Source organism: Sphaeramia orbicularis, chromosome 9, assembly GCF_902148855.1.
Source record: "Sphaeramia orbicularis chromosome 9, fSphaOr1.1, whole genome shotgun sequence".
Classification (NCBI taxonomy): domain Eukaryota; kingdom Metazoa; phylum Chordata; class Actinopteri; order Kurtiformes; family Apogonidae; genus Sphaeramia; species Sphaeramia orbicularis.
In genome coordinates, this window is record NC_043965.1 from 29,679,196 (window position 1) to 29,706,564 (window position 27,369).

The 27,369-nt window shown below is 41.1% G+C and overlaps 1 protein-coding gene across 3 annotated transcripts in view; it reads right to left on the reverse strand.

Annotated features, from left to right (window-relative positions):
• Positions 1 to 27,369, reverse strand: part of kiaa0825 (KIAA0825 ortholog) — a 117,843-nt gene that overhangs the window by 75,705 nt on the left and 14,769 nt on the right. For all 3 annotated transcript variants that reach the window (XM_030144033.1, XM_030144036.1, XM_030144035.1), the window contains exons 7-19: positions 20,786 to 20,953; positions 19,337 to 19,422; positions 18,970 to 19,239; positions 15,196 to 15,473; positions 13,792 to 13,942; positions 11,102 to 11,292; positions 9,878 to 10,084; positions 9,454 to 9,558; positions 7,534 to 7,673; positions 4,705 to 4,884; positions 2,480 to 2,710; positions 2,063 to 2,367; positions 1,693 to 1,799 (exon numbers count right to left, since the gene is read on the reverse strand). In XM_030144033.1, coding sequence (XP_029999893.1) covers positions 1,693 to 1,799; positions 2,063 to 2,367; positions 2,480 to 2,710; positions 4,705 to 4,884; positions 7,534 to 7,673; positions 9,454 to 9,558; positions 9,878 to 10,084; positions 11,102 to 11,292; positions 13,792 to 13,942; positions 15,196 to 15,473; positions 18,970 to 19,239; positions 19,337 to 19,422; positions 20,786 to 20,953 — 2,419 coding nt within the window. The remainder of the gene's footprint in view (positions 1 to 1,692; positions 1,800 to 2,062; positions 2,368 to 2,479; positions 2,711 to 4,704; positions 4,885 to 7,533; positions 7,674 to 9,453; positions 9,559 to 9,877; positions 10,085 to 11,101; positions 11,293 to 13,791; positions 13,943 to 15,195; positions 15,474 to 18,969; positions 19,240 to 19,336; positions 19,423 to 20,785; positions 20,954 to 27,369) is intronic.

Genomic DNA, 27,369 nt, shown 5'->3' on the forward strand with positions numbered 1-27,369 from the left:
CTCCCTCCGCTCTTCCCCTTTGTAATTATAAGGTGGCAGAAACAGTGTCGCCTGTCAAGAAGCGATTGGCTGCTTGACATTGAGAGCAGCAAAGAAAGAAGAGTCCCGTCTCATCCATACATCCCCTCATTCTTTTGCTTGGCGGCCTGGTGGTGGTGTTGTCGGCGATGGTGGCTGTGCATCCGTGTCAGCACCTGCGCTGTATCCTTTCCTGTCCATCACTGTGCAGGTGAAGCAGATGATTGGATTCAGTCAGCGGGGTGATTAATGAGGGCCCCTCCGGATTTGGGACAGCCTATCAATCATGTCATTAGGGCCAATGTGCCCTGAAAGAGGCAGACCTCCGCCAAGGAATAACTGCATTCATCTTCATCTGTGTATGCATCCCGTCAGCCCAGCCAGGGTCACCATGATGGAGAACAATAATCTTCTCCTCTACAAATTACTTTGCAAAGACAAGGTGGGTGGCATGGGGAGGGGGTTACAGTTGGGAAAGGAAGGGTGGAAAGTGGGATGAGGAAACAGAGGTGGGAGGGCTCATATGGGGCAAATGTTCATTGTAGAAGGGTTTACTCTGTGTGTGTGTGTTTGCATCTGTTCAACATGTGTGTGCGCGTGTGTGTGTGTGTATATGTGTGCATGTGTGTGTAAGATGCCAGTGAGCAAAGTGCCAGTTCTTTTGGAGTTATTACATCCCTCTCTCCCTCTCTCTCTCTCTCTCACTGTATTCTGATTGTTTACAAGCCAGGCGTCACTTCCCTGTGAAGGTTAGTTTAATGAATAGTAATGATCCCACTGAATGCCTCCGACAGGTGATACATAATCACTCTTCTTTCACTTTTCCACTCAATCCCCTCCCCATCCCTCCACCTCCCTGTCTCTTCTTTTTTTTCCTTCCCATTACATCCTCTCTTACTGTCAGCTGAAGCAGGCAGCATTTCCTAGAACTGAGCATAATCTTGTCAGTGTTTTTATTTATTTCATTCCCCTTTTTTTAATTGCACATGTTCTGTTAGGCCACCAAATCACCTTTTTATGAGGATGGATGCACCCAGAGTTTGTTATGATGAAGCGAGCAACCACAGACACAATTTCTGGGAACCAGCTGCAGAGCGCTGAGCCAAAGGTCACAGATCAGCCCAAAGTGAAAGCTGTTTTCCCATCACTCCAGCCTGCAGTCCACTCAGTCGGATGGCATGTCCATCATTTACTACAACACTTTTTAGATACATTGATCTTGCCCATAAAGGTTTTCCTTGAAAAATGATTACAATGATACAATACATCAGAATTTGAATGCTCAATTAAAAAAAAGTTCTACTCTGGCATGCTGTATCCATTGTTTTATTCAATATCTATGGTGAATGTCAAATAACTAAATATATCATCAATCAGTTTGATGAGTTTGAACCTCCTGCTTCATCAAACTTCAGCCTCCATTTTACTTTTGATAAATTACTACATACAATAATGTCTTAGGAAATTTGCATTCATTTTATGAAAGAACTGTTTTTACAATCAAAAGGCTCAAGAAAGCAATTCTACATATTTTGTTGAAGACGACCATGAATAATCAACACTGAGACTGATGATGTTTACACATACTGTACTGCATGTCTGGGATCATTAGTATAATATACACCAATAGTTTTTGGCTTTAACCTCACGCTACCATAATTCTCTGCGTCTCACCTGTCTGAACACAGTTTGCGAGCTTTCTGCAGCTGCATGTTAGTCCACTTGGGCCTTTTTTCCTCCAGAACCTGCAGAACCTTGAGCACTGTGGGTTTGGGGACACCCTACCAGACACACAATGAATGGAAATCATAAATGATACCTAAGCCATGAATATGATAAATTGCTGACACCAGCAATAGGAATATAATACTTATATTTTTAAGTCATACATTAATGCAACAGGATTTCTTGGTACATTTTTGGAATCAGAAACAGAAAATCCCTTTACATTAATCTGTTTTAGTTTACAGGCATAAAGGAGAATGGAACTGTTAGTACTATTTATATCATTGTCAAGTAATAATAAAACAGCCTTAGTCCTTACCTTCTGCTGAATTCCAATGGCAGCCTGTAGGCATTCAGCCAACAGTGCCAGGCGGTCCTTTGCCCGTCGGTCCAAGGCGAAATTACTCATCTGCTCAAGTGTGTCTGGGTCCTCCAGGCCCCGGATCAGACACCCCAGCACAACCCAGACCAACAAGCCTGCACTGCGGAGCTGCCTGGCATGCTGAGAGAGATGCTTCTCTGCCTCATGAAAGAGAAACCGAACGGGTAGAGGCAAAGATGCTATAACCAAAGGCAGGTTGGTGAAGACCAGGGAAATGGCTTGAATGGCTAGGGAAGTGACAGCTGTAAGAAAAAAAGGTTACCTGTGAGCTCTGACAAATAAGCAAATAATTTAGAACAGTTTACTTATCTTCAAAATCACATCACAGGCAAATCATACACAGCCTGTGCATACACTTAGAAGGAGCATCCTTCAACTGTGGCTCCAGGGTTGTGTAGTTCCACTCCTTAGGTACTTTAGCCAGCACATTCTCTGGTACATCCCGCTTGAATAACTTTCCAGTATGATCTTCAGAAGTCTGCCACCCCACTACCATGGAGGCCAGGTACACTAAGAGGCTTTTGGTAGACGTGGTGACCGTTTCATGGAGACATCTGATCACTACAGGTGCTGTCTGTGTTGACTCTGAAAGAAAGGGTCAATGGGAAGCAGCAGGTAATGGAGGATATCTGACAAGTTTCTAATAATGATAATTTCAGACAATGAATTTTATTTAAAGATTTAAAATGACCGCTATATACCTAAATTATCTAGCGGTCTTAGTAAGAACTAGTGCATCTTAGGCTACAGTTTTATAAAACAGATCAAACTGACCAAATTGTCAGGGATAGGAACCCCAGAGAAATGCTTCATTGATTTATCTGAGTTTACAACATTGTCTTGTATAATCTTTCTACCAGTGAACTACATTCAATGTGATTCTACAATGTATAGGTACATTTATTATCAAGGCATTAAAGAAGGAAATTTCTTACTATTAAATGTCTTAAGTCATATATACAAGGGTAGGAATTGTAAACACAAAAAACATACAATAAAGTGCATTATACAATTTTAATATCAGTTTCTTGAAACCTACTTGATACTGCCCTTGATCTAAGTCAAAAATGACTCCTCTTTTAAAACTGTGCGACATGAATTGCATATTCATCTAATATATATGTATATATATGTACATACCTAAAATCTATCTATAAATCGAATGACGTCTACTTAAATTCAGATGTTCTCGATAAAACCCAGGTGGCCCAACTGGAGAAACTTACTACCTTCTCCAGGTGCACTTCAGGTCTTTCATCACTCTGCCCTTTCATATCCTGTTCATATTGATAGCAGAGCAGCTACGGCGTGAAGTTGTATGGCACCCATAAACTTCCTACAGTGTCAGCTGTAAAACCAAAGGCTACAAGAAAGAGATATAGTACAGAGGCGGCAATGGAAGTGCACCAAAATCTCCAGAGGCGCCTAACAAATGTGTGACCTTAGACCCCTGCAAAAAGAGGAGAGCGGAACAAAAAATGATATAGCTTTTCGAGACAGAAATGTTCTGTGGCAGGTGGGACCTAGACATATTTTTCAAAGTCACTTGGTTTTCAGACTTTATACCGCCTGCTACTGTATTGACTAGTGTATTGATTTGAAACAACCTGCTACTGTCTGATGAAACATCTGTGTAAGTGGAGAAATAGAGAAACTCTCAGTGTAATCTATGAAAGTTAACTCAGTGAACAGTTTTAATAGAAACGGGGGCACCGAGGGTATCCTGTAACCAAAATTATACTACAAAGATTTGGCACAGTCCAATAATTAAACTAATTACCCTGTGAGGATAAATGATGATTGGATGACATTGAGAATTTCTCTGTGGCTCAGTCTATCTCTCTTTCGTTCTTTCCCTCTGTCGACCCCTCCCTTGCTCTGTCTTCATCCAAATACTCTTCTCCAATCACCCTAATTTATGCTACAATAATTACCACTCACCCAGGATATAAAATCACCACCAAAAAGAGCTCCATACTCCACAGGAGTTCTGATTAAGCTCTGTATCAAAGCTTTACCAGAGAGAGCAGAAAAAAGAAAGAGTTTGGAAGTAATTGCGGTCTCTGTAACAGCATATTAAAGTCATGCTTTAGCTCACATGCATATCATCATGGCCTCTAAAAAACAAATATTCATTATGAGCAGATTTAGTATATGTAAACAAATTACTTGCATTTTTTTCTTGTTATGCAGACCAGACAATATGATACTTTATGATAAGATAATGTCATTTTAGTACAGTACAAGGTAAGTATTCTTCCCTATTAATATAACACTAATAGGTATGGAAAAATCTAAAAAAAAAAAATAAAAAAAAAAGACCACAAAGCTTTGGTTCAAGAACATTTGATACAAAAAAACAATTTGATAACAAGAGAGGATGTCATTTGCAAGAATTAATTTTAAAACTGAATGTTTATTTATGCAGGATAGTGTTGTACTAGTGTTATTATGTTACAAGAGCCTTTCATACTGTACGTCAACCTCCTCAAGATTGGAATGCCAGTAAAAGTATGTCAGTCTGCTGCAATGAGCTATGAGGTACAACATAATAGAGGTACCAGGTTAATGTACTTTACCTGCTAATGTATAGAGATGTTCCCATATGCATGTCCTCTCCATGTATGGCAGAAGGGCCTGAGTCAAGGCCTTTGGAACATTATTCAGGCGAGTGAAAAGGTTGAATAACGCAACCATGAAGTCATCCCCTGCCTTGCGATTCTCTGTAGATACTTCAATGTCAGTCTCTTGGCAAAAATCTGAAATAATTAAATCTGGTGAGACACTTGTGTACACAATACAAATAAACGTGTGGGTATTCAGAATGTCAGAATGAATCATGCAGAAATGAAAAGAGTTAGTCATGCACACACATTCCACAATTGATGTGTTGTATAAAATCTGTTTTTTAAATAATGATTCAGAAAATATCAACCTTCTGGAGATAGGTATGAAAGATACAAAACCCTATCCTATGAAATAGCATCTTGATTTCTGCACACAGAAAAAACACATTGGAAAATGTCAAGGCTGCCCAACCTGACACATGTTAACAGAAAGGGTGAACAAAAGGCATTGTGGAATAGAAGAGGAGGAAAAAACCCACATCTGTGTTAGAGAAAAAAACAGACCCGAAAAACAGAAAAAGAAACAGATTTCAAAGCCCCTGGCTGTGGGATCCACAGCTCATGGAGACAGGAAGTGAAAAGGAAGAGGTTTTGACAGGGTGTCCTTGTGGGGGTTGGTGTCTAAGCACAGGGCTGAGGATGGAGGTGTGTGTGTCTGTGTAACCCATATGGATGTCTATATATGTGTATTATGTTCTTACAAGTGTGTGTGAGTTAAGTTGACAGGGGTTGCTGAGGAAAGGCCCATTGCTCCAGAGGTGGCAGACATCCAGCGGTCTGTCAGTCTGCTGTGTGGGAGATGACAGCTATTTGAATAGGAGACTGTATGCAACGCAGCAGTCAATGAGGGGGCGCTGTGATGGAGGGTAGCACAACGCCATCCTGACTAATGCTGGACTATTTTAAAAAGACAGGGCTAAATTAGCTGCTGCATTACCGGGCCAGTAATATCAGCCAACTTAATAACAGTCAGGTAGGAAGCACTGCCACTGAGCAAAGTTCAGATGAGAAGTGATTTCCTCTGTCTCCAGTGCTGTGCTACACTCTAAACTTTAAGATCTCCCTCATCTTCTCTATATTCCCAATCACACATTTTTCTGTACAGTGAAAAGTGGCCAGGCACCCTGACCTAGAATCAGTCTATTAGGAGGCATTATGTGGGTTATATCGGCATCTTCTTCACTGCCTGTGTGGTAATTGGTCCTTAAGGAAAGAATGTTTGGGATATCACTGCTGTGGCTACAGCGGCACAAGGAAACAGGGGTGACTAATATTAATTTCCACTTGGGGTGCTGGAGAGCATGGCAGGTTAACTAGATGGCTTTTAATAATGATCCCATTATGTTGCAGCAAATGACTTCAAAAAAACAGATGACAGTGTGTTGGCACATCTCTGTGGAGTTTCCACCACTACTGCAATATAAAATAATTCCAGTGTGTTTGTATTTCTTTGTCTTTTTTCTCTCTCTCTCTCTTTCCCCACTTTTAGGTCTCTAAGCTTATCCAGCCTTGATACACAGCCAATATCTACACCTGTTTATCTTCCGGACAACCAGTCAACCACTCACAAAGGCCCCCTCTCCAAACCTCTGTAATTGGAAACAGACGCTGATGATGAAAAAAAAAAAAGTGTGTGCGCGAGTGTGTGTGTACCAGACACAGTGTGCTTCCTGTGCAAAAGCAAAGACTATAAATGTGTAAGAGGCATATCCTTTTCAGATAATACATCTTTTAAACTGATAGCCAATGACATTTATTTTAGCAGCTAGCTTTCGAGTTTTGATTCAGAAGATACAGGATATTGTATTGTAAAACGTCTAACTGACAAAATTGTTGTAAGATGTAGTTTTTAAACATACTTGGCCTAGTAGAAATAAAATGTACTACAAAATCTAAATATTCTGTTCTTGCTGTTAACGTATCAGTTGACTCAAAAAAAAAACACATGTAAATTGGTTAAAACTTTTAGAACAAGTAAAAATGAACCCTAATTGCTGTTGTTGTTTTATCTATGGCATTATTACGTTTAAAAGTCTACTCCATGAAACACCCTAGTGCAATATATATGGTAGATGTATAACACAGTGCAGTGGCTTATGGGAGTGCAGGCATTCAGTCAAGCTGTTCCTTCTGTCTGTCTGCTTCCTGGTTAATTAGCCCGTCACCGTGATAACACGCGACAGTCAGCGCTTCCAGCATTGATTTACGGCAGTGTGCGGGGAGAAGCATTGCAGAGCCTTAAAGCCAGACTCAGACCAAGCGAGAGAACGAGACAGTGAAAGTTGTTATTAATGAGGTCGCTATAATGTGAATTAATGTGCGAGTGCACAACAGTCTTTAAAGGTTAGACTGTTGCCAGTGCGGAGGAGAGAAGAAGAAAGGGAAAATCTTTAAAGGTCAGCGTGCGTGCTCCGTCTGGGCCTGTTGAGTGTTTATTACTACTCTCTATTGATTTAGTGATGATGATGACCAAGGTAAAAATGATGATGATGGCAAAGATGCTGATGATAACTTCATAAAGAGAGAGCTCATCTAAGGTCTGTGTAACTTAGTATGTTGGAGCATAATTAAGACAATAGTAAACACCTTCCCACTCATGGCCTCTGTGGGATTGACTCTGAGAGTGCTCTACAACACAAAAAATATATTGAATACAAATACACGTTTTCTCCTCATGGATGAAGAGCTAAGGTTGTAAAAACTGTAAATATAAACACAGACACAGAGTCTTCAATCCATTAACATACACCAATCCATTTACACAAGTAGGGACTGACTTACATGAATTTTCCAGGAGTATTCTGAGCAGGTGACAGTCTCTGTACAGCAGCATCCGGAGAAGCATCCTGGGATTGCTTCCTGGGTCAGAGGTCAGCAGCCTCAACTGACACACAGAGAATGTGTGGCCCACAAGGCCTTCCCTGAGAGGAGAAAGAGGAATAACAAAGTTGACAGTTGTGCAGTGTCAGGTGAGTGTACAGATAGCAGTCCGTTTAGCAAAAGACAACAGAGGATCTCTGTTGTCACAAGTAGAAGACAAAGACAGATATCATCGTTGTGTTGGAAGAAAATCTAGGGGAAAATGCTGTTCATGTTTAAACACTATCTTCCTCAAGTGTCACTCACTCCTGATATAAGTCAGTCAAGTCAGTGTAAAAATTCCTTCTCTCACACTTACTTATAGTGAGCACCAGGAAGGAATTAGCTCTAATCTTGGCCAGCTAAAAGCAAATTAACATTTGGGAGACAGCCAAATACATGAATATACAGCAGTACCCCCCTCCTACATCTTTTGTATAACCAAGAGGCTGCAGCCAGCTGTGGGTAATGAGCCGTATCCTTGGTGTGTGCTCATGTAAGTGCGTGCGTGCACCCTTTAGTGCCTATGCTTGTGGTTACGTATGTGTGCAAGTGTGAAAGCATGCTGACATGTGAGTGCCTGCATGTTACTTTATACATCTCAATAAAATCTAATGGAAGGAATGGGGAGAGTTTGTCTGAAGAGAGAGGAGGCGGAGGGCTAAACAAGGGTTGTCTGCCCAGATATTAACCATTCTATTTGAGCCAGAAAGCTAGAGCAGGGTGCACCCTGCTGCTTGACTGAGGAAAACTATGCCTCGATCTGACAGCGCAATTTATGATGTCACTGGGACCGCAAATCCAGAAGAAATCCTCTTTTAACTGCTCTGATAAATCTGCTCAGCTACAGGACAGGGTCAGCTTACAGAACCAAGACACACTGCTGCATTAAGTTCACATACAGACACACACATATATGTGCAAAAGCAAGAAGAAAATTTAAACAGCAGCCTCAATGTGTGCATCCATAGACATACATCAGGAAAACATAACTACAGATGCTGTCTTTATGGCCAGTATTGCCAGATGATATATTTATGTGCTTTGTGGTTTTATTATTGTTTTATTTAATAACCATAACAATGGGTTTTATTTTAATGGGCTGGGGAAAGATTTGGCCTCAGAGGTTGGGTTCCTGGATGAGGACCTGTGGAACTGGCCCCAGTCCACTGGCAGGCCCCCCGGCACCCCTAGCATGCAGGCAGGAGGTGGGAGCAAAGAAATAAAGAGGTCATAAAAATAAACTAATTTAAGCTCTCCAATTCTTAGGAGAAGCAGAAAGGGGGTTCGTTTGATTTGTGCTCCATCAACACGCAATGACATCACCTCTGGCTGTGAGGGAGATGAGAGGGGAGGAGGGTGGAGTCAAGGGTGAGCGAGAGAGTGATTGACTACACCTTGGAGGTCACAACAGTAACTGGACACACATGTATGCATGCGTGTCGTGGTCTGTAGCTCCCTGCTCATGTGTAAACCATCAGCAAGAAGCAACATAAACAAAATCAGTGTCAACAGCAACAGCACATTATTCTTTCTTCCTTCTCTACATGCATCTGTGTAATATTACCAAAAAAGCTCTAACTGGAAACCTTCGACATCAAGCAGTTCTAGTTATTTACAATTGAATATACTGTATCTGCATGTACGTGCGTGTAGTTTTCTATACTGGGGTGGAAGTGTGTGCGACGTCTCAGTATACCATAGTGTGTGTGTGTGTGTGTGTGTGTGTGTGTGTGTGTGCATGTGTGTGTGTGAGGGGAGTTGTATGTGAACATATGAACATGTGTACATGTGTGCCTACTGTATGATGGCAACAGATGCTATGGTGGGTGTTTTACTCACCCTATGGCTTGCTCTGAGAAGAGGTCAGGGTCAATAGCCTTAAGCCACCGGACAACAGTGCTGTCAGACTGATGTGATGTGGACTCAGGATTATCCATAAATGTCCTAGAATATTTGAGATTGCACACATACACTTGAATAATATTTCTTTAATGTAAAAAGATATATTATTTAACTCATATCTGTCTATCACTTCAGGCAGCAATGTCATAAAACCAAATATAGCCCCCTGTGTGCATAATATTCTCTTGTTTCATTTCATTTTGTGAACATTAGCAATCCATTCATATTATTAAATCTTGTGTGGTTAGCTCCACATAGTTATTTGACAAACATATGGTTCCAGAGTCAACAGCCAGAGCCAAGTGAGTATTAAACTGTAGTCAAATATTGGTTTGGTGTGGTATTTTTATTGTATACCAACCTATATAGCAAAGACAGTGGAGCTGTGACAGTGATGAGGACCGTGAGGAGTTGGTCACACAGGCTGTGGATTATGTGAGGCCAGTCTGAGCCGCCTGCTATTATGGCCGTTGCTGAAGAAGGGTTGATGCGCACCAAAGCCTCAGGATTTTCACATAAACTCCACATAAGCTGCTCCACATACAGTAGCAGCGCTGTAATGTCACATCTTGGAAAAACAGTCAGGACAGAACAGGTGAATGTATATATGAAAACAGAAAAGGATGAGAAGAGAGGAAATATGTGAAAGAGTCCAGAGTCATAAAGAGATCATCCCTGTCTTCAAAGGCTAACATCAAGTCACAGTCTCATTACAGTCAGATAACACAGGATCACAGTGATTTTACAGTTGGAAGTTACTGGATTGTGACTTCATTATGTTGCTCTTTGCTTTTATATTCAAATACCAATAAATTTGCTGTATACATTGCTTTGGGTAAAGCTGTTTATCATCTTTCATGTCCTCATCCCTGTTTTTCCTTATGGTCAAAACAGTTAATAGACATGCACAAGGTTGGACTCACAGAGCATAAATGAATTAACTTAGCCCCTATGAATGTAAAAAAAAACAAAACAGAAGAAGCCAGGAGAAAGCCATCTGTTTAGCTTATCCGTACACTTAGCAATTGTCTCTCCAGAAACACACATCTCAAAGCACTATAAAATAGGCTTTGTGTTGACATCATACAGTGATATACATCTTTTCTGCACTCTATCTTTGTCACTCTTTCATCCTCAAACTGCATGTCATAGTTTAACCTGCTCATTGTCATCATCCAGCTATTAGGAACAGAAAGCAGAGGAGGAAAATGGAGTGTAGGACCCCTTGAGCCCTTACAGAGAGTACATTTATGATGTGCTAACACTACATTCAGACCTCCACTGTCAGGCCCTTAGGATCAGAGTGGAAGTAGGCCAACAGTGAGGGAGAGAAAGCAGAAACTATTTGGGGCTTTGTTTAAGACTTCTAATGTAATGACTGAAGTCAAGGCAAATTACGCATGGCCAAGTCTACATTAAATTTGAGGATGGTGAAGAGGAAATTCTTCATAGAGGCAGCTTATGCAATGTATATATATGAGGAATGTAAAAACAGACATTAGGCAGTTCAAGATGATTGGCATGTATTTTTGTACCAGCCTACTATTGTATAGCAAAGAATGAACAAAATTTTAAGGTTAAGTACCTGATCTGCAGGTGCCTCTTGTATGAAGGTTGTGCCCTAGCATATCTTTGTACCAGCACCTGTAAAGTCTCTGACAGCACATGGCCGAGCACCTCCTTGGCCAACTCTGCTGGTAGGACAGGCCACAGATCGCTACGGAGCCCACACAGGAGGTAATACCACATCTGCACCGAAAAGGAGCAGCGTTCACCCTGTGGTAGATGAGAGGAGGGTGGAAAGCAGGGGGTTACAGATAAAGATTTATTATGACATGGACATTGACAGTGAAGCAAAAACTGAGAAAAAGTAAGAGAAGGAAGAGATAAAAATAGAGAGGGAAAAACATGAAGAAGAGACAGAGAAAGAGCCAGGTCTGTCAACACCAGGTTGTCTCAGTGGTCACGCCACCTGCACTCTGCACCTGGGTTTCTCCCCCAATGGGATTTTAGACTGCTTTAAAGTCCTGGAGAACACATCACAACAGGCGCACACTCACACAAGCATACACATTTCACAAGTACAGAGAGAAAGGGACAATGAAAAAAAGGGAAAAAAGTTGAGAACTTCTCTGAATAAAGTCAGCAAGGATGGCAGTGACAAAAAAGTCAGACAGATAAAGAGAAGAGCAGGACATGGTGAGAGATTCAGATTATTATCTAGGCCTCCTAGAGCTTTGCTTAAAACTTTGTTTAAAAAGAATTTATCCATTAAACCTCAGTGCTTTCACCTAAACTCTAAACATTTAAACTATAACAATACAATGCTCAAGGGGGCAATGGTTGGAGATAATGTCGAACCCAAACACTCCTCCACTTCCTTAAGTTTCAACTCATCATGCCCTTCCCATTTAGTTTCCCCTTCACCTCATCTATCTCGTATTTTAGTTCTCTCCTTCCTTTGCCTCCCCCCTGGGGCCAGTCATTTAGGGATTGGTGGTTGATGGGGAGCGTGACCAAGCTCTATGTCCGGGATTAGGCCGCCATCCTCCGCCTGTGGACTCAGCAGAGCAAACCCAGACACAGACTTTGGATCTGAACCAAGAGCAGACAGAACTACATGTGTGGTTGGCCTGTTTTATCTGTTCATTCAAGTTTGACTTTATTTAACCAGCCAGGTCAAGTATGAAAAAATTCCCAGTAGGGATGATGGCCTGGCAACAGTGTAGTCTGATCTGGGATGGGGAACTGAGGGTGTAATAAACTTGGAAACACATAAGACTCTTTTTAGATGAAATTTAGCATTTTGGCACAGAACACTCTGAAGGCCAAATCCAAGACAAGAAATGTAGCCAAGGTCATCTTATAAACTTCCTTTGATTGCCTCCACTGACCTCATATGTTGTTAGTACAGTATATTAAATATTTCTCTGCCAACAACTATTTATATGTCAATATCTGTGCAAAATAACATAAAGAATGAAAACAATGTCAGCTGGAAACAGATCTTTCTTGGGCTATGCTTAACTGTATAACAGCCAAGACACAGTGCTTGGGATGTAGGAGAGGAAACTCTGATGAATACTGCCACACATACAACAGACATCAAATATTCGGATGCATACATACACATACCAAATGAAACACACATCATGGGGTGGGTGCTACACACCCACACATGCATTCATCTGTACAGATGCACACAGGCATGCTTGAACAAAAGCACACACCTGCGCACAGCAGGTCTGTCTGACACCATTGACCCAGTAAGAGAGAGAGGAACAAAGGGGGAAAAAAGGCAAAAGCGGGGTAAAGTATGAAAGAGAGGGGAGGTTTAGATTGGTTTAAGGGCATAAAGGTAGGGGAGTTCCAGGGGCCCTATGCTGTTTCCAGACAGTCCCAGTGTAGACTACAGACTTCAGACAGCTGAATCCCTGGAGCCCCCAGGGCAGCATGGAAGCCACAGATGTTCTCGGGGAGCTCAGAGTAGAAGGCTTGGTTAGAAGAGGGAGAGTAGGAGGTAAAGGTGTATTGTGGGAATGAAAAAGAAGAAGTGAGGAAGCTCCTGAGAATACAGTTCCTGAAAAATCTACAGAGTATGCCTGCACGTGGCACGCGAATTTTCATTTTTTATAATGAAAGAAATCAAATTAACTTCAGAGCATTCTGGGGTTATTTTACATGTTAGTGTTCCTTTTGATTTGAGGGCTAAATTCAGAGACTTTCTGCTGCTATGATCAAGGATAGAAACTTTAAGTGTATGATAACAATCATCCAGGAAACGGAGAATTATCTCTAAGTTCTCCTCATTGCTTATCATATGCTCAAATCTATGTCAATCCAAAAGTATAAGAGGTATTCAGTCCAGGAACTTCCTCTTACTTACTATTTCAACAGCTAGTAACAAGGAAGAAGAGCATTTAGGTGCTGTCCCTTTTGCTTGAAACCAACTGCAAAATGACCTGAAACTTATTAGATATGTTCAACACAATGTTAAATGGCATGAAGGAAGGCATTTCAGATTGCACGTTTTGCCCGATTCATTTGTATATTGATATTGGTGATTTATTAAAGAATTTGCTGATATTTTATGATTCTAAAATGTATTGTCATGTAAATTGTATATGTTTATTTATGTGTGTATGGATGTATTTTGCTGCTGCCAGAGAAATGTTCTGCAATTCTTAACTTCAAGTAACCTGAGTTTTAATAAAAACGGAGGTGTTAGATTTCTGCATGATTATGTCTCTTAGACAAGAAGAGTGTGACATTTACCTCATAGAAAGGTTGGGGGTCCGCCCAGTGGTGGCTCTCTGCGTCCTGCAGAATGCAAGTGGAGCAAACCTGGACATAGTAGCTGGTCAACTGGTCTGTCAAAGCCTCTGCTGCATCTTGGTACTTTTGAATAGGCAGCAGGGTCAGGGGTCTAAGCATATTGGATGGAAACAAAACCTTGGGATTAATGAAAGGTGATGGCAGAAAATGCACCATCTATAATACATCACATTCTAAGAATAAAGACAGAGGCCACTGAGGTCAAGAGTCTAATAGGGTTCAGTATTGTTATCCAGATGCATAACTAACTACTGTATGTTCGAGGAGGTTTCAAACATAGATGAGATACAGTGATTCAATGAAAGGACAGCTGATTTATTCTAAAAGTTCAGTGTGACATTTTATATCCTCTAAATCTGCCTGAGTTGACACTTTCCAGAGGGAGGTAAGAGTTTAACAGGGGTGCAAGAGGCTTAAAACCAGGGGAACTGGATGAAGAGGAGAAAGGGAAGTGCTTTATGACCAGAGGAGGCACGGTGCAAGTGCAGGTGGAGGGGGTGCACAAGGCCAGAGGTGGAACAACAGGAGCACTGGAGGCACCTGGGATGCCTTTACAGGGGATCTGTAGGGAGCAGAGGTTAACGGGGCAGATTATGAGGCATAAAAAGCCACCAAATGTAGACACAATATGGGTGTCATTACTGCCTGCCAGTCATTTTTACTATTTTTTTCCTCTCTGGTCCTCTAATCAGGATCCTAAATCAGATTTTCTCTGTCACAAGACACACATTTTGGAATCTGCAATCTCTTTGATCCACTCCATCTCTCCTCCATTCCACTGGTTTAATAGTTTTATGATTCACACATAAGTCACGTTCTAAGACATAATAAAAAAAATACTCAGCTTTGAATAATAATTTGAGTCTAATATGGCTTTTCCACAAACATTTCAACTTCATTAAAAAAAAAACCTTTGCAACATCTCCTCCACTCTCAATGAAAAATTTGCAAACTCTACATATGTGAATGTTAATTTATCTAGTGGCACTACATGTTTCCTGCTTTCTTATGGTCTGCTTTCAGTCTCTGTGCACAAGTAGATTTGGGTTTCCACGATGCACTTGTAAAAGATGTATGCCAGGTTCAGATTTACTACTTGTTTTGTCATAAATCCTGCCCCTCCATTTAGAAGATGAACAGGAGAAAACACTTTAAGTATCTAACTCTGCACAGATGTTATTTTGCAGAGTGAAAGTCCACAATTTTAAGATACATGTTTTTGAGTGGTGACTTTTTGGACATATTTCGTTCCTCTTGTGCAATTGCATATACTGAAAAAGGTCTAAAAGCCCCTCTGAGATTCTAAAACTCTCCAATGAATAGCATGTACTTATCGTTTCTTACACTTTACTTGCAGGAATATTTGAATCCTTCAGCCTGGCGTGGTAGTGCTCCAGTCGTTGGCACACATAAATGCAACTGGCCAGCAGAGCAGGCAGGTTCTTCAGGGGTGCAGAAGATGGAACCTCCAGGGCTCTCTCCTGTAAACGGCCCAGCATGGCAAAAGCTGCCCTGCCACATGCCTCCACAAAGCTTGATCGCACCTCCAGGAGATAGCTGTCCCTGCAGGCAGCTGCCAAGGGTAGTAAGGCATTCAGCTCAGCCATGATAGCTCCACAGAACTATGAGGGGAAAGAAGGCAAAGGCAAGACAAGATGATCTCAGTAACGGGAAAATCTGTCAGTAAGAGAAAAAAGGAAAAAAAAAAACATCAGAAAGAGACCTCATTAGATGTAAATAATGGAACATTTGCGAGGAGTCGTCAGAATGACAAGGATTCAAGATTGAGCGGGGTATTACGTATGCATTTTTTCCTAACCTTGTGCAAGCCATTACAGCTGAAAGGCAAACATCAGTGCAAATGTAGAATACAGATGTAGAGGCAATAAAGACAAGCCCTCCACTTTGCTGCTGAACATGCATAATTTGTATCAGGTCAAATAAAACCTTTACTTCTGAGGATAGATACATCAGCACTTGTCTAATTTTATAACAGCATGCATCATGTTAGCTACATTGAAGCAGAAATGTTACAGTACATAGGAGGAGAGATGGGGAGTCTAACGTGCTGAGAAGGAAGAAAAAGGAAGGGGTCAAAAAAAGGTGAGAGTGGGAGAAAGAAATATATATATAGAGAGAGAGAGTGAGAGTGAGTGGGCTTTTTTTATGCATGTACAAGAACTGCAGCCTATTCTGCAAACTTCCAGAGCAACAAGCAAGACTTATCTCATTTACCCACATTTGTCCTGCAGAAAACCCTCCAGGGACATGACTGCCTACACCTTTTTCTCTGCAGGGCCCGGGAGACTGGCTGGTTAAGGCATTTTAAAATAGTTAAGTGTGTGCTTACTGACGCAGAGATAAGAGATTAAATAAAACTGAAATTCAAGTTTTTAATTAAGCATTGGGGTGGTATGGTACTGTTTAGCTTCTACTGCAAAAACTAAATGCAGAGCTTGCATTAAATGTATTGTAGTGAATTAGGCTGTTTTCTGCAGATGCTTTTCAAAACTCATCTGATAACACTGACTCCACTGCCTAGTATGACACTAAGAACTAAGAAATATGATCAAGCAAGTGTCAAAGAGTTGTGTGTGTGTGTGTGTATGTGTCAGGTCACCTTTACATTTATATCATGCAAAGTAATCAAAAAAACCCTAAAACATGCCCATCTCATTTTTCCTTGAGGCTTCCAAGGCAGATCACGGGATAAGTCAGTCATCATTATAGAAGTTCAATCAATCAATCAACCAACCAATCAATCAATCAATCAGTCAATCTATCAATCAATCAATCACACACATAGTACTCTCTGCAGTCACACACTATTACTGGACTTACGGTATAGAGGCTGGCTGGGAAGTTCGACATTCTGTCAGATCAGGGTTCCAGCATGTGTACACAATTGACAATCTTACAATCTCTTTACACTATTTTCTCCATAAAAGCTTCCACTGGGGTTAAAAGGCCTGGGAACAATGGCCGTCTGGACAATTAAGTCAATATTTGACTGCATGTAGTCATTAGGAGCTTAGCTTTGAGAGAGACAAGAGCAGAGGCAGACATAACACCCTGCATTACTGGTGTGATGGAGAGGCCCTGGAGAAGCATCTCAAACACATACAGTATTGGCACACAGTCTCACACACCAGCGTACACACTCAGTAGACACTCATTCTCGCATATACACGCAAATACTCAAAACAACCACACGCAAGCATATCCATGTTGAAGTCAGGCTGAAACCTTAACTAGCTAAGATCAAAGCCTGGAATCCCACCAGGACTATTGCAGCAAGGTGAAAGAGATTGTATAAAGTTTTTAAGTGCAAGGGAGGCCTGTTTGTGTGTGTAGAATTTGGAACAGACAAACTAGTCAAGAACTAAACCGAATACAGAAAAAACACCTCTGTAGCTATAATACAGAGGTAGCAATAAGGTTAGAAGGGCTAACCCAAACAAGGAAAGTTCAATTCCAATGTCTGACAAGAGGATGAGGGGATTTGACATTCAGTACTGACTGCCAATTTTAAAAAGGTACACCATCTGAAGTACTCTGATGGATGAACAGTATCAGTGCAGTCTGCATATGTATGGAAATACAAAAGCGAAGTGGGTTCACATCAAAAAAACCTGAGCAATATCAGAGGTATGAACATATGAATATAAATGCGTGAAATATTGATCTATCATAATACCTTTGAACCGGCCATATTTCATGCCTACGTCTTGTATAGTAATTTGCTCTCTGCTCAAACACTAGGGCATGTGTCAAAAAAGGACAAGGGAAAAAAATTATATATATATATATATATATATATATATATATATATATATATATATATAGCTAACAGGCTCGTCTTGGATGTCTGTCTGCCTCTGTGTTACTGAATGCAAATTCATGCATGTATAACCTTTGGGTTGAAAGGCTCTCATCTTTGAAGCGTTGACCTACACATAAATATGTTGTACAGGTCCTGAGCACAGACAAATTCTGACACTCGTTAGCAATAACAGCCACAAATACTGTCAGTGTAAAGGGGTTAGGGGAGAAAAAGAGGAGGAGTGGGAGGAGGAGGGAAAGAGAGGTGAGACAGTAATGATAAGAGTCTGTACAATGCGCAAAGCCGAGGAATGGAGCAGTCTGCAGAAAAATCACGAAAAAGATGGAGGAGTGTGAGTAAGTGAAAAAGTTTGAGCAAGTTTCAGTATGGGATATAAGGGGGATGTTTAGCGAAAGTAAAAGAAAATGAGGAGAAGTAGGAAGAGGAAAAGACAGACCAGTGTCATTTTAAATAGATATGGTAGTCCAGCCTTTGCAGAGTCAGAAACTAAGCCTGGTCTCACATCAGAGACTGGTCTGTCTCCTGAGAGAAGTCAATCTCTGGTGTCTATTTTACCGCTCTCTGCCTTTTCCCAGGCCCTCTCCTCTCATCTGTCTCTCTCACACTATGCCATCTTTATCCTGCTCTCTACCATAGCCTCTTTGCTTTTGTGAAACCTCCATCTATCGTTTGTATACTCTGCACTTTCCCCAATTCAAAACCTTTTTTTTTCTACACAACCTACCCCTTACCATATCAACTACAATGATTCCTGAAGTCTACCTGCCTCTCTTTTGTCCCTAGAGTCATCCCCACCAAGTAATACTGACAAGTCTTTCCAAGGCCTTTTCAGATCCAGAGTGCCCACTGTGTCAGGCCCATATCAGTTGGGCTTTCTATTATAAAGACTGCTTACCACTGGGGGCTATAAAACTGTGAATCTCCCATGGTCTGGATGAAGTGTGCATTGTTATGTCAGAAAGTAATAATCTAGAAGTACTCTTTTTCTGTCAGGGATGCTCACCATTTACCAGTTTCAGGTCTATCATTTTATAATTATTTTTGATCAATTACCTTTAATACGAGTACTACATTTCATTTAAGGTAACCCAGTGAAGACACCACAGACAAAGAAATGGATAACCTTCTAAATAACTGCATCCCTTTTCTGGTGAACAAAATCAAAAACCTTCTTTAGACCAAAAGAGAGAAATCTTAATGACAAAAAAGCAGCCCACTTACAGAGACTGAACTTCAGCTGAGAAATACTAACATATTCGAGTTATGTGGAGTACCTTGGCTATCATTTTAGGCATGTCTCTCTCTGAGTGGGTATAGAAAGAGTCTTCTCTGAGATGGGTGTTGCTGGCACTGATGTTGCTGTGTCCCGGTAAAAACGGTGGTGTGCGAATCAGGTTGACATTGGTTTCTCCTGAAGAATGTAAGGCTTCCTCCAGCTGTAGATTTTTGGCACAAATATCATCCAGCACCACTTTAACACAGTGCGCCATGTGAGGGACCAGCCCCCTAAATGCTGACCTCCAGTCAAACTCCAGAACCTGTGCCTGTAAAAGTCAAGATAAATTGTGAGCTACTCTGTGATTGTGATAACCTCTTTTATTTGTGTAACATAATAAAGAGGTACACAAGCATGACTCTCACCTCTGGTGGGTGATGAGGTGTGTCTCCTGTGGACTTCCTGCCATCAGCTGCTGTCTCCAAATCCTCTCTACTCTTTTTTAAGATGCCTAAATGAAGAAAACATGTATTTTTAAAAACATAAATGATACATGATTTACATTAACAGACATTAAAGTGAGTGAAATTCCATTGATGACCACCACATAGAAACTCATTAGAGAGAAGCTATGTGGTCATTTCTGTTAGGATGTAATACAGTATTTAATTTAGCATGAAAATTTCCATATGACTCATAATATACAGTATAATATTATGTGATAAAAGCTTGGCTACTTGCCACTTTGCAGTAAGATGAAAGCAACTGTACACAACTCTCAGCCAAATATGGGTCATGTTGCTCCCACCTCACACAGCTCACACAGTGACTGTAGAATAAGTGCACATGCTCAGCGGGACCAGAAACAGGCAGTAAATGCTAATTACGATGGGCTTACGAGTCTAAATTTGGGACTTAGATTTGAACCCAGATAAGGTCAGCCACATATGGAGCAATTCTATATGGGGTGACTGTGTGGATATGTGGGGAGGTGGAAAGTGTAGGGGGGAGTGACGTGAAGACAAGCATGCAGGATGCTGGGTTGGGTTGCAATTAAAAAGCGTGAACATCAAGGCCACAGTTTCCTAATCAGAAGGCGAAGAGTGAGACCCCAGGCGAGGCAATTTAGTCGAACAAGACCACATGGAATGGAAGAAGGAGGAAGCAGCAAGCGCATCACTTTTTGACCTTTAAGCCCATCTGATGAATTTCTGGTAATTAAGCCGTTTGATTGCCTGGAATTAATGATTTGGATAACTGCCCTTTAAAGGCTGTTTACCTCTCTGTAAATTGAGCCTTTCTGCAAGTCTTGTTTTTGTAAATGTAACCTTTATGGAAATTACTCCATGCACCAAAAGCTTTCATTTAACATCTCTGCGGCGGCAGTTCAAAGGGGTGAGAGGAGAAGGATACTAAAGGCTTATATAACACCCAAGATAATTCCCTACTGAAATAACACGTTTCTTCAGACACAACTCAGACTTGGTAGAACAAGTATCACTGTGTGAAAATGTGCGTGTATTTGTAGGAATTGGATTACTTATGCCTGGAGGAGTCACACACACGCAGGGCTGGAGCTACAATTTTATTACTGAGTTCATGACTTCATGGGTACAGAAAAAAATGTTGGAACATTATTCTAATTATGTGGATATTATTGCAAGTTATTAATCAAGTTAATCATTGAAAAAACTCAACTTAAAATGGTATTTTGAGACTGACCACAAATTTTTCAGTGATGACACACTAGATTATAAGTTTTTTTTTCCCCTACTATTACTGGCTCAAAAATGAAAATACTATGATGTAGTCCACAATATTAAAGACATTAGTGTGTGTGTGTGTGTTTTGCAGCAACAGAGACAAAGTAGTACCTTTAACACAGGGAGTGTCTCCTGTACAATCGATGAAGGTCAAGTTAGTGACAAGTTCCTTCACATGAGTCTCAAACCCAAGCAGGGTGCAGGCCAGCTGAGTTAATGCCCCCAGTTGGTGAGAGGTCAAATTGAAGCTTCTGCTTTTCATGGGAAGCTCCATCGGTGCTGTGAAAGTGAAACAAAATAATGTAAAGGAAAAATAAATAAATAAATAGTGTATAAGCTTATGCATGTATGACTGACAGAGATAGAGTGAGAGCTCTGCGCTACAGTTTACAGTTTAGTAACAGAGTAAACAAAATCATGAAAATAGGTTTTCAACCCAACCTTCCAACCTACATACACTCATCAGAAAACACCCCCTCTCCCCAAGTCTTGCCAAGCACGACACCTCTTATAAATATCGACCCATTCATGTTTTCCCAATACACAGCATAAACAAAGAGACAGTGAAAAAATATGCAAAACTTTGCTCCCGGAGAAGTCACACATGCACATCCTTCTCTCTCGGCACAAAACTTTTCTCCCCCTAACCCGCCGATGACCCCCTTGGCAAATATGGATTTCCCATTTTGGAGGCTGCCAAAGCCATCACCCAGGGGATGTTCCGCATTAAGCTGGAGAATGGGAGGCTGGGAGATGTGTTGCCATACTCCCAGACACATGCACAAATACTTTTGTGTGTCCGCTTAAATGAGCTCCTCCACTGCAAAGGCATTTGGGAATGGATGAGCTCAGTATTAGCCTTGACTCTGAAAGCCCAGAGATGATTGAGCGTTGAGAAGTAAAGAAAGAGGAGGGAGCCCTTTTCCAATAATTGTAACATTATTGCCCCTGGATCCTAATGTAATTTTGCCATATTGTTAAACAAAATCTGACAATATGACAACACATTGTCCCCTAGGAGCTGTAGTTTAATCATGCATGAGGTTTGACTCACTGTGTGTGTGGACAAGTGTGTAAGTTCTCATGTATGTTTATGTGTTACCGTGTATAACTTTTTGGGATGTGGGTGTCTGTTTCTTGTGCACATGTGTTTATGTACATGTAATGCCAGTCATTATGACTAACTTGATTTGTAGAAGACTCTTTCACACACATTTGCACATGTCAGTCTTGCCGGATAATTGCCACAATGCGACCAGACTCCATGGTCACCGTGGAATATATTCTGACCTCAAGTTTGTTTGTGTTTGCAAGTCTAAGCATATACATGTATTTATGTGTGTGCGCATGCCTGTTTGCAATCACATGTGAATACCAGCACAATTATTTGCTGTATGTTTTACCATGTGTGCATGCATTTGTGTGGAAGTGTGTATGTAATTAAGCTGCATGGCTCTGCCGCTCTGCAGCTCTTCTGTAATGGGGTCCAGTGGGAGTCTGTGTGAGAGAGACGACCACGTACTGCATGTGTACATGCGTGACCTGGCTGACACCCACGTGCCAGCCTTGTTTTCTTGCTTGCACATTCATACACGCACCACCAATCATGTCTATTTCTGAAGTCACCAGCAAATCAACACAGGGCTTTTTGTACAAGCTAAAGTTGTCAACAACTCAAGAGTAAATAATCTAAATACGATGAGACAGGGACACATTCTTTAAAACGGTATCACCACAGCACCTCACCCCCCATTTTTCAAAATCCCACCATCTGTGGGGAATCCATTAAGCATCGCTTAACCTGAAGCATCCAGACACCATCCTCTATCACTCTCCTTTTGTACCATTCATTCCATTCATATCCTAAATCCGTGACCTTAACACTGTCTCACTTGCCCACTAAGTCTCACACTCACTAGTCTAACATGACCTTGATGTTTAGCAATGCTCTGCCTCTCACTGAGCTCTGCCACTCGTGCTATATAGGTATTTATAGTTGCCTGCCTAGCCAAATAGCCTTATAGCCATAGCAGTCTAGTACACAGCCATCTAAACCTCATTATACCTTTGTCACAACAGTGAGGCCAAATGGAGGCTCTCATAGCTGGTTGATGGAGAGGGTGTGCTTAAAAGCACCCAGGTGTGTCATATAGCATAGTGCATAGCATGTCTCATAGAGCAGAATTGAGTAAGGGCACTAGCAGCCAGAGGAGTTCAACCAAAGGTCAATGCACTGAGAATCAATAAGGGAAGGCAGGTGGTGAAAGCTGGTGTTGAAAGCAGGGTGAAATGATATCTTTATATAAAAGCTCCTCCATATGACATTATAGTGTGAGGATGTTCTTATAAACATAAACAAAATCAATGGTTAGCCATATTACTGTGATAACCATAAAAGCAGAATACATCTTACAAGAAGCTTTCAAAGTAAACAAGCATATGTGAGGCCATATGTCACTCAACAAAACATGTGAAATACTGTAAGGGGTAACATGTTGTGTGTGTTGGTATATATAGGGAATTGTATATAGGGCAGAAATCCTGAAAAAATGCTAAAAATACCAAACTCTGTTGGTCTTCAGTGGCCAGTTTCAGTTTGTAGCTTTTAACAATGACAACAATGTAACACAAAAGGAGAAGGGAAACAGAGCAGGTATTTTTGGCGAGCCATCAGTCTTCTTCTTGTCTATCTCTCCTGTGGGTTCCACCATCAGCTCCACAGCGCACACACACACACACACACACACACACACACACACACACACACACACACACACACACACACACACACACACACACACACACACACACACACACACACACACACACACGCACAAAACACACTCACAGTGCTCTTGACTGGCAGGGAACAGAGAGAGAGAGAGAGAGACAGAGAGGAGAGAGAGGAGGAGATCTAGGGGAAGGGAAAAGGGGTGGTGGTTAGGGATGAAAACATGGAGAAGAGAGGGAGGGGCGGGATAAGGGAATTCCCTTAGCAGTTGTTATTGATTCCGGTGTTTACGGGCGAATAGTTTAGTGCCGTTTACAAAACAGAACAGATGCAGCCAGTGAGCAAAAAGGTAAACAATTGCTGTGTGGCGGGCTGCCAAATCCCCAGTCTGATGTATTAAACTCACGGTGAAGAGCATTTCCCCTTTGGCTGCACTTATTGCCACTTCATTTCCTCTTCGCCTCCATACGCATTCTCTCCTTTTTGCCATCGCTCCCCTGCTCTGTGTCTTTTCCTTTCTCTCTCATTCCCTCGTTTATCTTAGAAAAAAAAAACAGGAGGGTGTAGGGCGCTTTTTGCCGTCTGGCTATTTTCTGTCCTCCTTTGACCCAGGAGGCCCAGTTCTTCCTAACAGAGCCATTAGTAGGGGGAATTGCATGTGTCTGACATGGCCGAAAACCAATTATTAGACACTTTCTACCAAATGATGCCCAAGTCTTTGGGGAATGGGCAATCATGCAATAATTTAGCCACTGATTTAATTTCTCTCCAGCAAAGCATCTCTCCCTCTCTCATCCTCTGTCCCTCATTTTCCTCTCTTTCACTCATTCCGTCTCTCTGTAGTGTAAATCAGACCATCCAAATGGTGGTCTGCATCTCTAACCACACTGCATGACTGGCTTCCAGTTTCTTATCATGTGATCATAATGTGATGACAGGCATTCCTTGTTTGTGCAGATGTGCATGTTGTACAACACCCGCCAAAGGTGAGGTAAGCATTTGGTGTTGTTTATTCCAAAGAAATTTAAATAAACTTTGCATATCGCATCATAAGCAGATAGACCAGGGCTAGAAAGACACAGATAATATAAGCGGAGGAAAACGCATACTAGTGGCAAAAGAACACTTGTGATATAGCAATGATAAGACGATAAGAATATCAAAAGTAAAAATTAGGGAAGCTCAAGTAATGCCAGTAAAGTCCACTTTGAAATACAGGGACAGAGAAAAAAGCCTTAGGAAGAAAAATCAACAACTGTTTTTGAGATTTCTGGCATAATCTATTACAGAGTCAAGCAGATTTGGAGATCATCTGCACATTAAAAATAAGGAACATGTAGATTTTAAACAGTGAAGGATGTCTAAAGGGCCCATTAATATGATTGGAAATTAGGCTCAGGGTATTTGCAGGTTGGAGGATGCAAAATTTATGACTTTTTAAAGCATTTTTCAAGGCATCTTTGGTTAAATTTAAGACTTAAATTCATGAATACTCCTTGAAAAATGTTTCTGCAACTGATGTTCAAGCTGCTAAAGCTTATACATAACCACGAATTACAATTTTGGCAAATTCTTTACAAAGATTTCCAAAGCAAATATAGCAACATCATTTGCAGTCTCTGTGGATTTTTAAAGATTTTTTATTTTTTCAAATTTAGGATGATCAGATTTTTGACTTTTTAAGACTTTTTAAGACTTTTTAAGGATTTGTTGACAACCTGTAGGATGTGAACAGGTATATAAATATATCCTATCCTACTATTAACTTTTTAAAACCAAACATACTGTACATAAAAACAGCCAATAAAACAGTTAAGTAAGAACCCAAAAAAGAAAGAAACAAGTGTTTCCAGGCACAACAAACCCCGCTCCTCACGTGTATTGTAGCTTATTTTGGCATCGATCCAGCTGATGTCATCATGTCTATGTGTGCACTGATGTCAGCATATCAGTTACCTGTACATATGTGCCAAGTTTGAAGTAAATTGAAACAAAATTAATGTTTTTGTAGACATTTGAAATTTCGCCCATTACAAGTAAATGGGATAAGAATAAAAAATGTAAACTTTGACCTACTTTTCCCAAAATGTAATCACATCTATTCTTGGTCACTGGCAATCTATAAAATAAATATGGTATGAATATAACCAATAGTTTTGCTGCTACAGACGTGAAATTTCACCCATTATAAGTAAATGAGAAAAAAAAAAGATTTTAAATATTCATAAAGATTTTAACTTTGACCTACTGTTCCCAAAATGTAATCAGATCTATTCTGGGTCACTGGCAATATATAAACCCAATTTGGTATGAATTCAACCTATAGTTTTGCTGCTAGAGTGCTAACAATCAAACAAACAAACCAAACCAAAAATAATACCCCTTGCCTGCCCTTCGGGGGGCGGTGTAAAAACAGCATAATAGCAGTGAAAATGGAGTCTGACTTACAACTGATTATGGCTCAACACAACCTGTCCTGCATACTGTATTTCTCTAACTACTATACTACTACTTTTCTCAGACGCACCTTGATATGGATGTTAAGCAACATTCCTAGTAGCTTGTTGATTAATTTCTTCAAGCGTATGCATTTGTGTGTATTTGTGAACAACTTTGTATATTTATTCTTAGCACAGTGCTTTGCTCATGGGGCGCTACACGATGACGGCTGTGCACTCGTGTATGTTTCTTTCTGTGCATCTGCTTTCTGTGTATCCATGCTTCTTTGGGTGTGCGCTCTCATGTGGTGTCAAGCAGGGTCATGTGGGTGCCCTAGGGTGCTGTTTGTGTATGAATCTGTGTGTACGTGGATAAAAGTGCTACGAGCCACTGTGGACCGCCTGCTATGCCCAGTGACAGGCGGGGTCCTCTCCGTCAGTTGCGGCCCACTGCTCACTCAGACAGCCTTATTATGGGAAGCTTCCTGCTGCGATTCCCCAATACACATGCTGACACATGCACACACATACACATGCACACACCGCCCAAGCTCTGGTCTCCTGTGGCCCCGTCCCTGGGTGCTGTCCGACCAGGACACAGCAGGGGCCACCTGCCCTTGAAGGAGGTAGAAATATATAATATCTCTATTAAGTCACTTTACTAAGAGGGAGGTGCAGTGTTGATGGCTGTATTTCTGGTATTGACAGAGAAGCATTGTGAACTTTCTTCTGCTTCATGGGTTTTTTTTGCTCTGTGTGTCTTTGTTTTTGTCTCTCTGTGGTAATACTATAGTGACAGAGGGAGAGAGAGGGGGGTTAGAGTTTTGCCTCCTCTGACTGCTTGAATGAAGCAGCTTGGATGAAGAACAAGGAGGAATGTATTGTCTTGATGGGAGCATTTCATTAAAAACCACTTGTTTAATGCCCTTGTTCGTATTATTGTTTACAAGCCCTCGGCAAATCACACCGACTCTTCATCACAAAGTGCTGGCTGCTCTCAATAAGTCAGCCATTTTTGTCTGTGCTTTCTGAATAGAAGGTGCCAGGAAAATGTTCATATCCTTGAGCTTTTCAAGAGTGATACACAAAAGCCATTGTGACCACTCAGAGGAAATGGGGAAAAATAAATGGTACGCATAATACACATTCTCAAGGGCCATGAAACATATTCTTTTCTGTGATTTCATAGGGGCCATGATTTAGAGAAAATTAGTACTGACAGACACAAATACACAGATAAACACAACCAGAGAGTAAAGACCCGGCTCTTCTCATTAAGATTAGTAAACAACCTCTTGCTCTGTGTGGTAACTTTCTTAAACAAGGCCTTCTCATCATCTACAAGGACAAAGGAAGAAAGAGGCATAAAGAAGCATCATCCATAAACTGCAGACACATGTACCCATGTGTACACAGTCACACACACACAAACCCTCCTACCTAGCCCATAATTACATGGCAGCATGCGGGTGCACGTCCCTGGCTGACAGTGTGTATAAACTCAGGCAGAGATATGATCTAGTGAG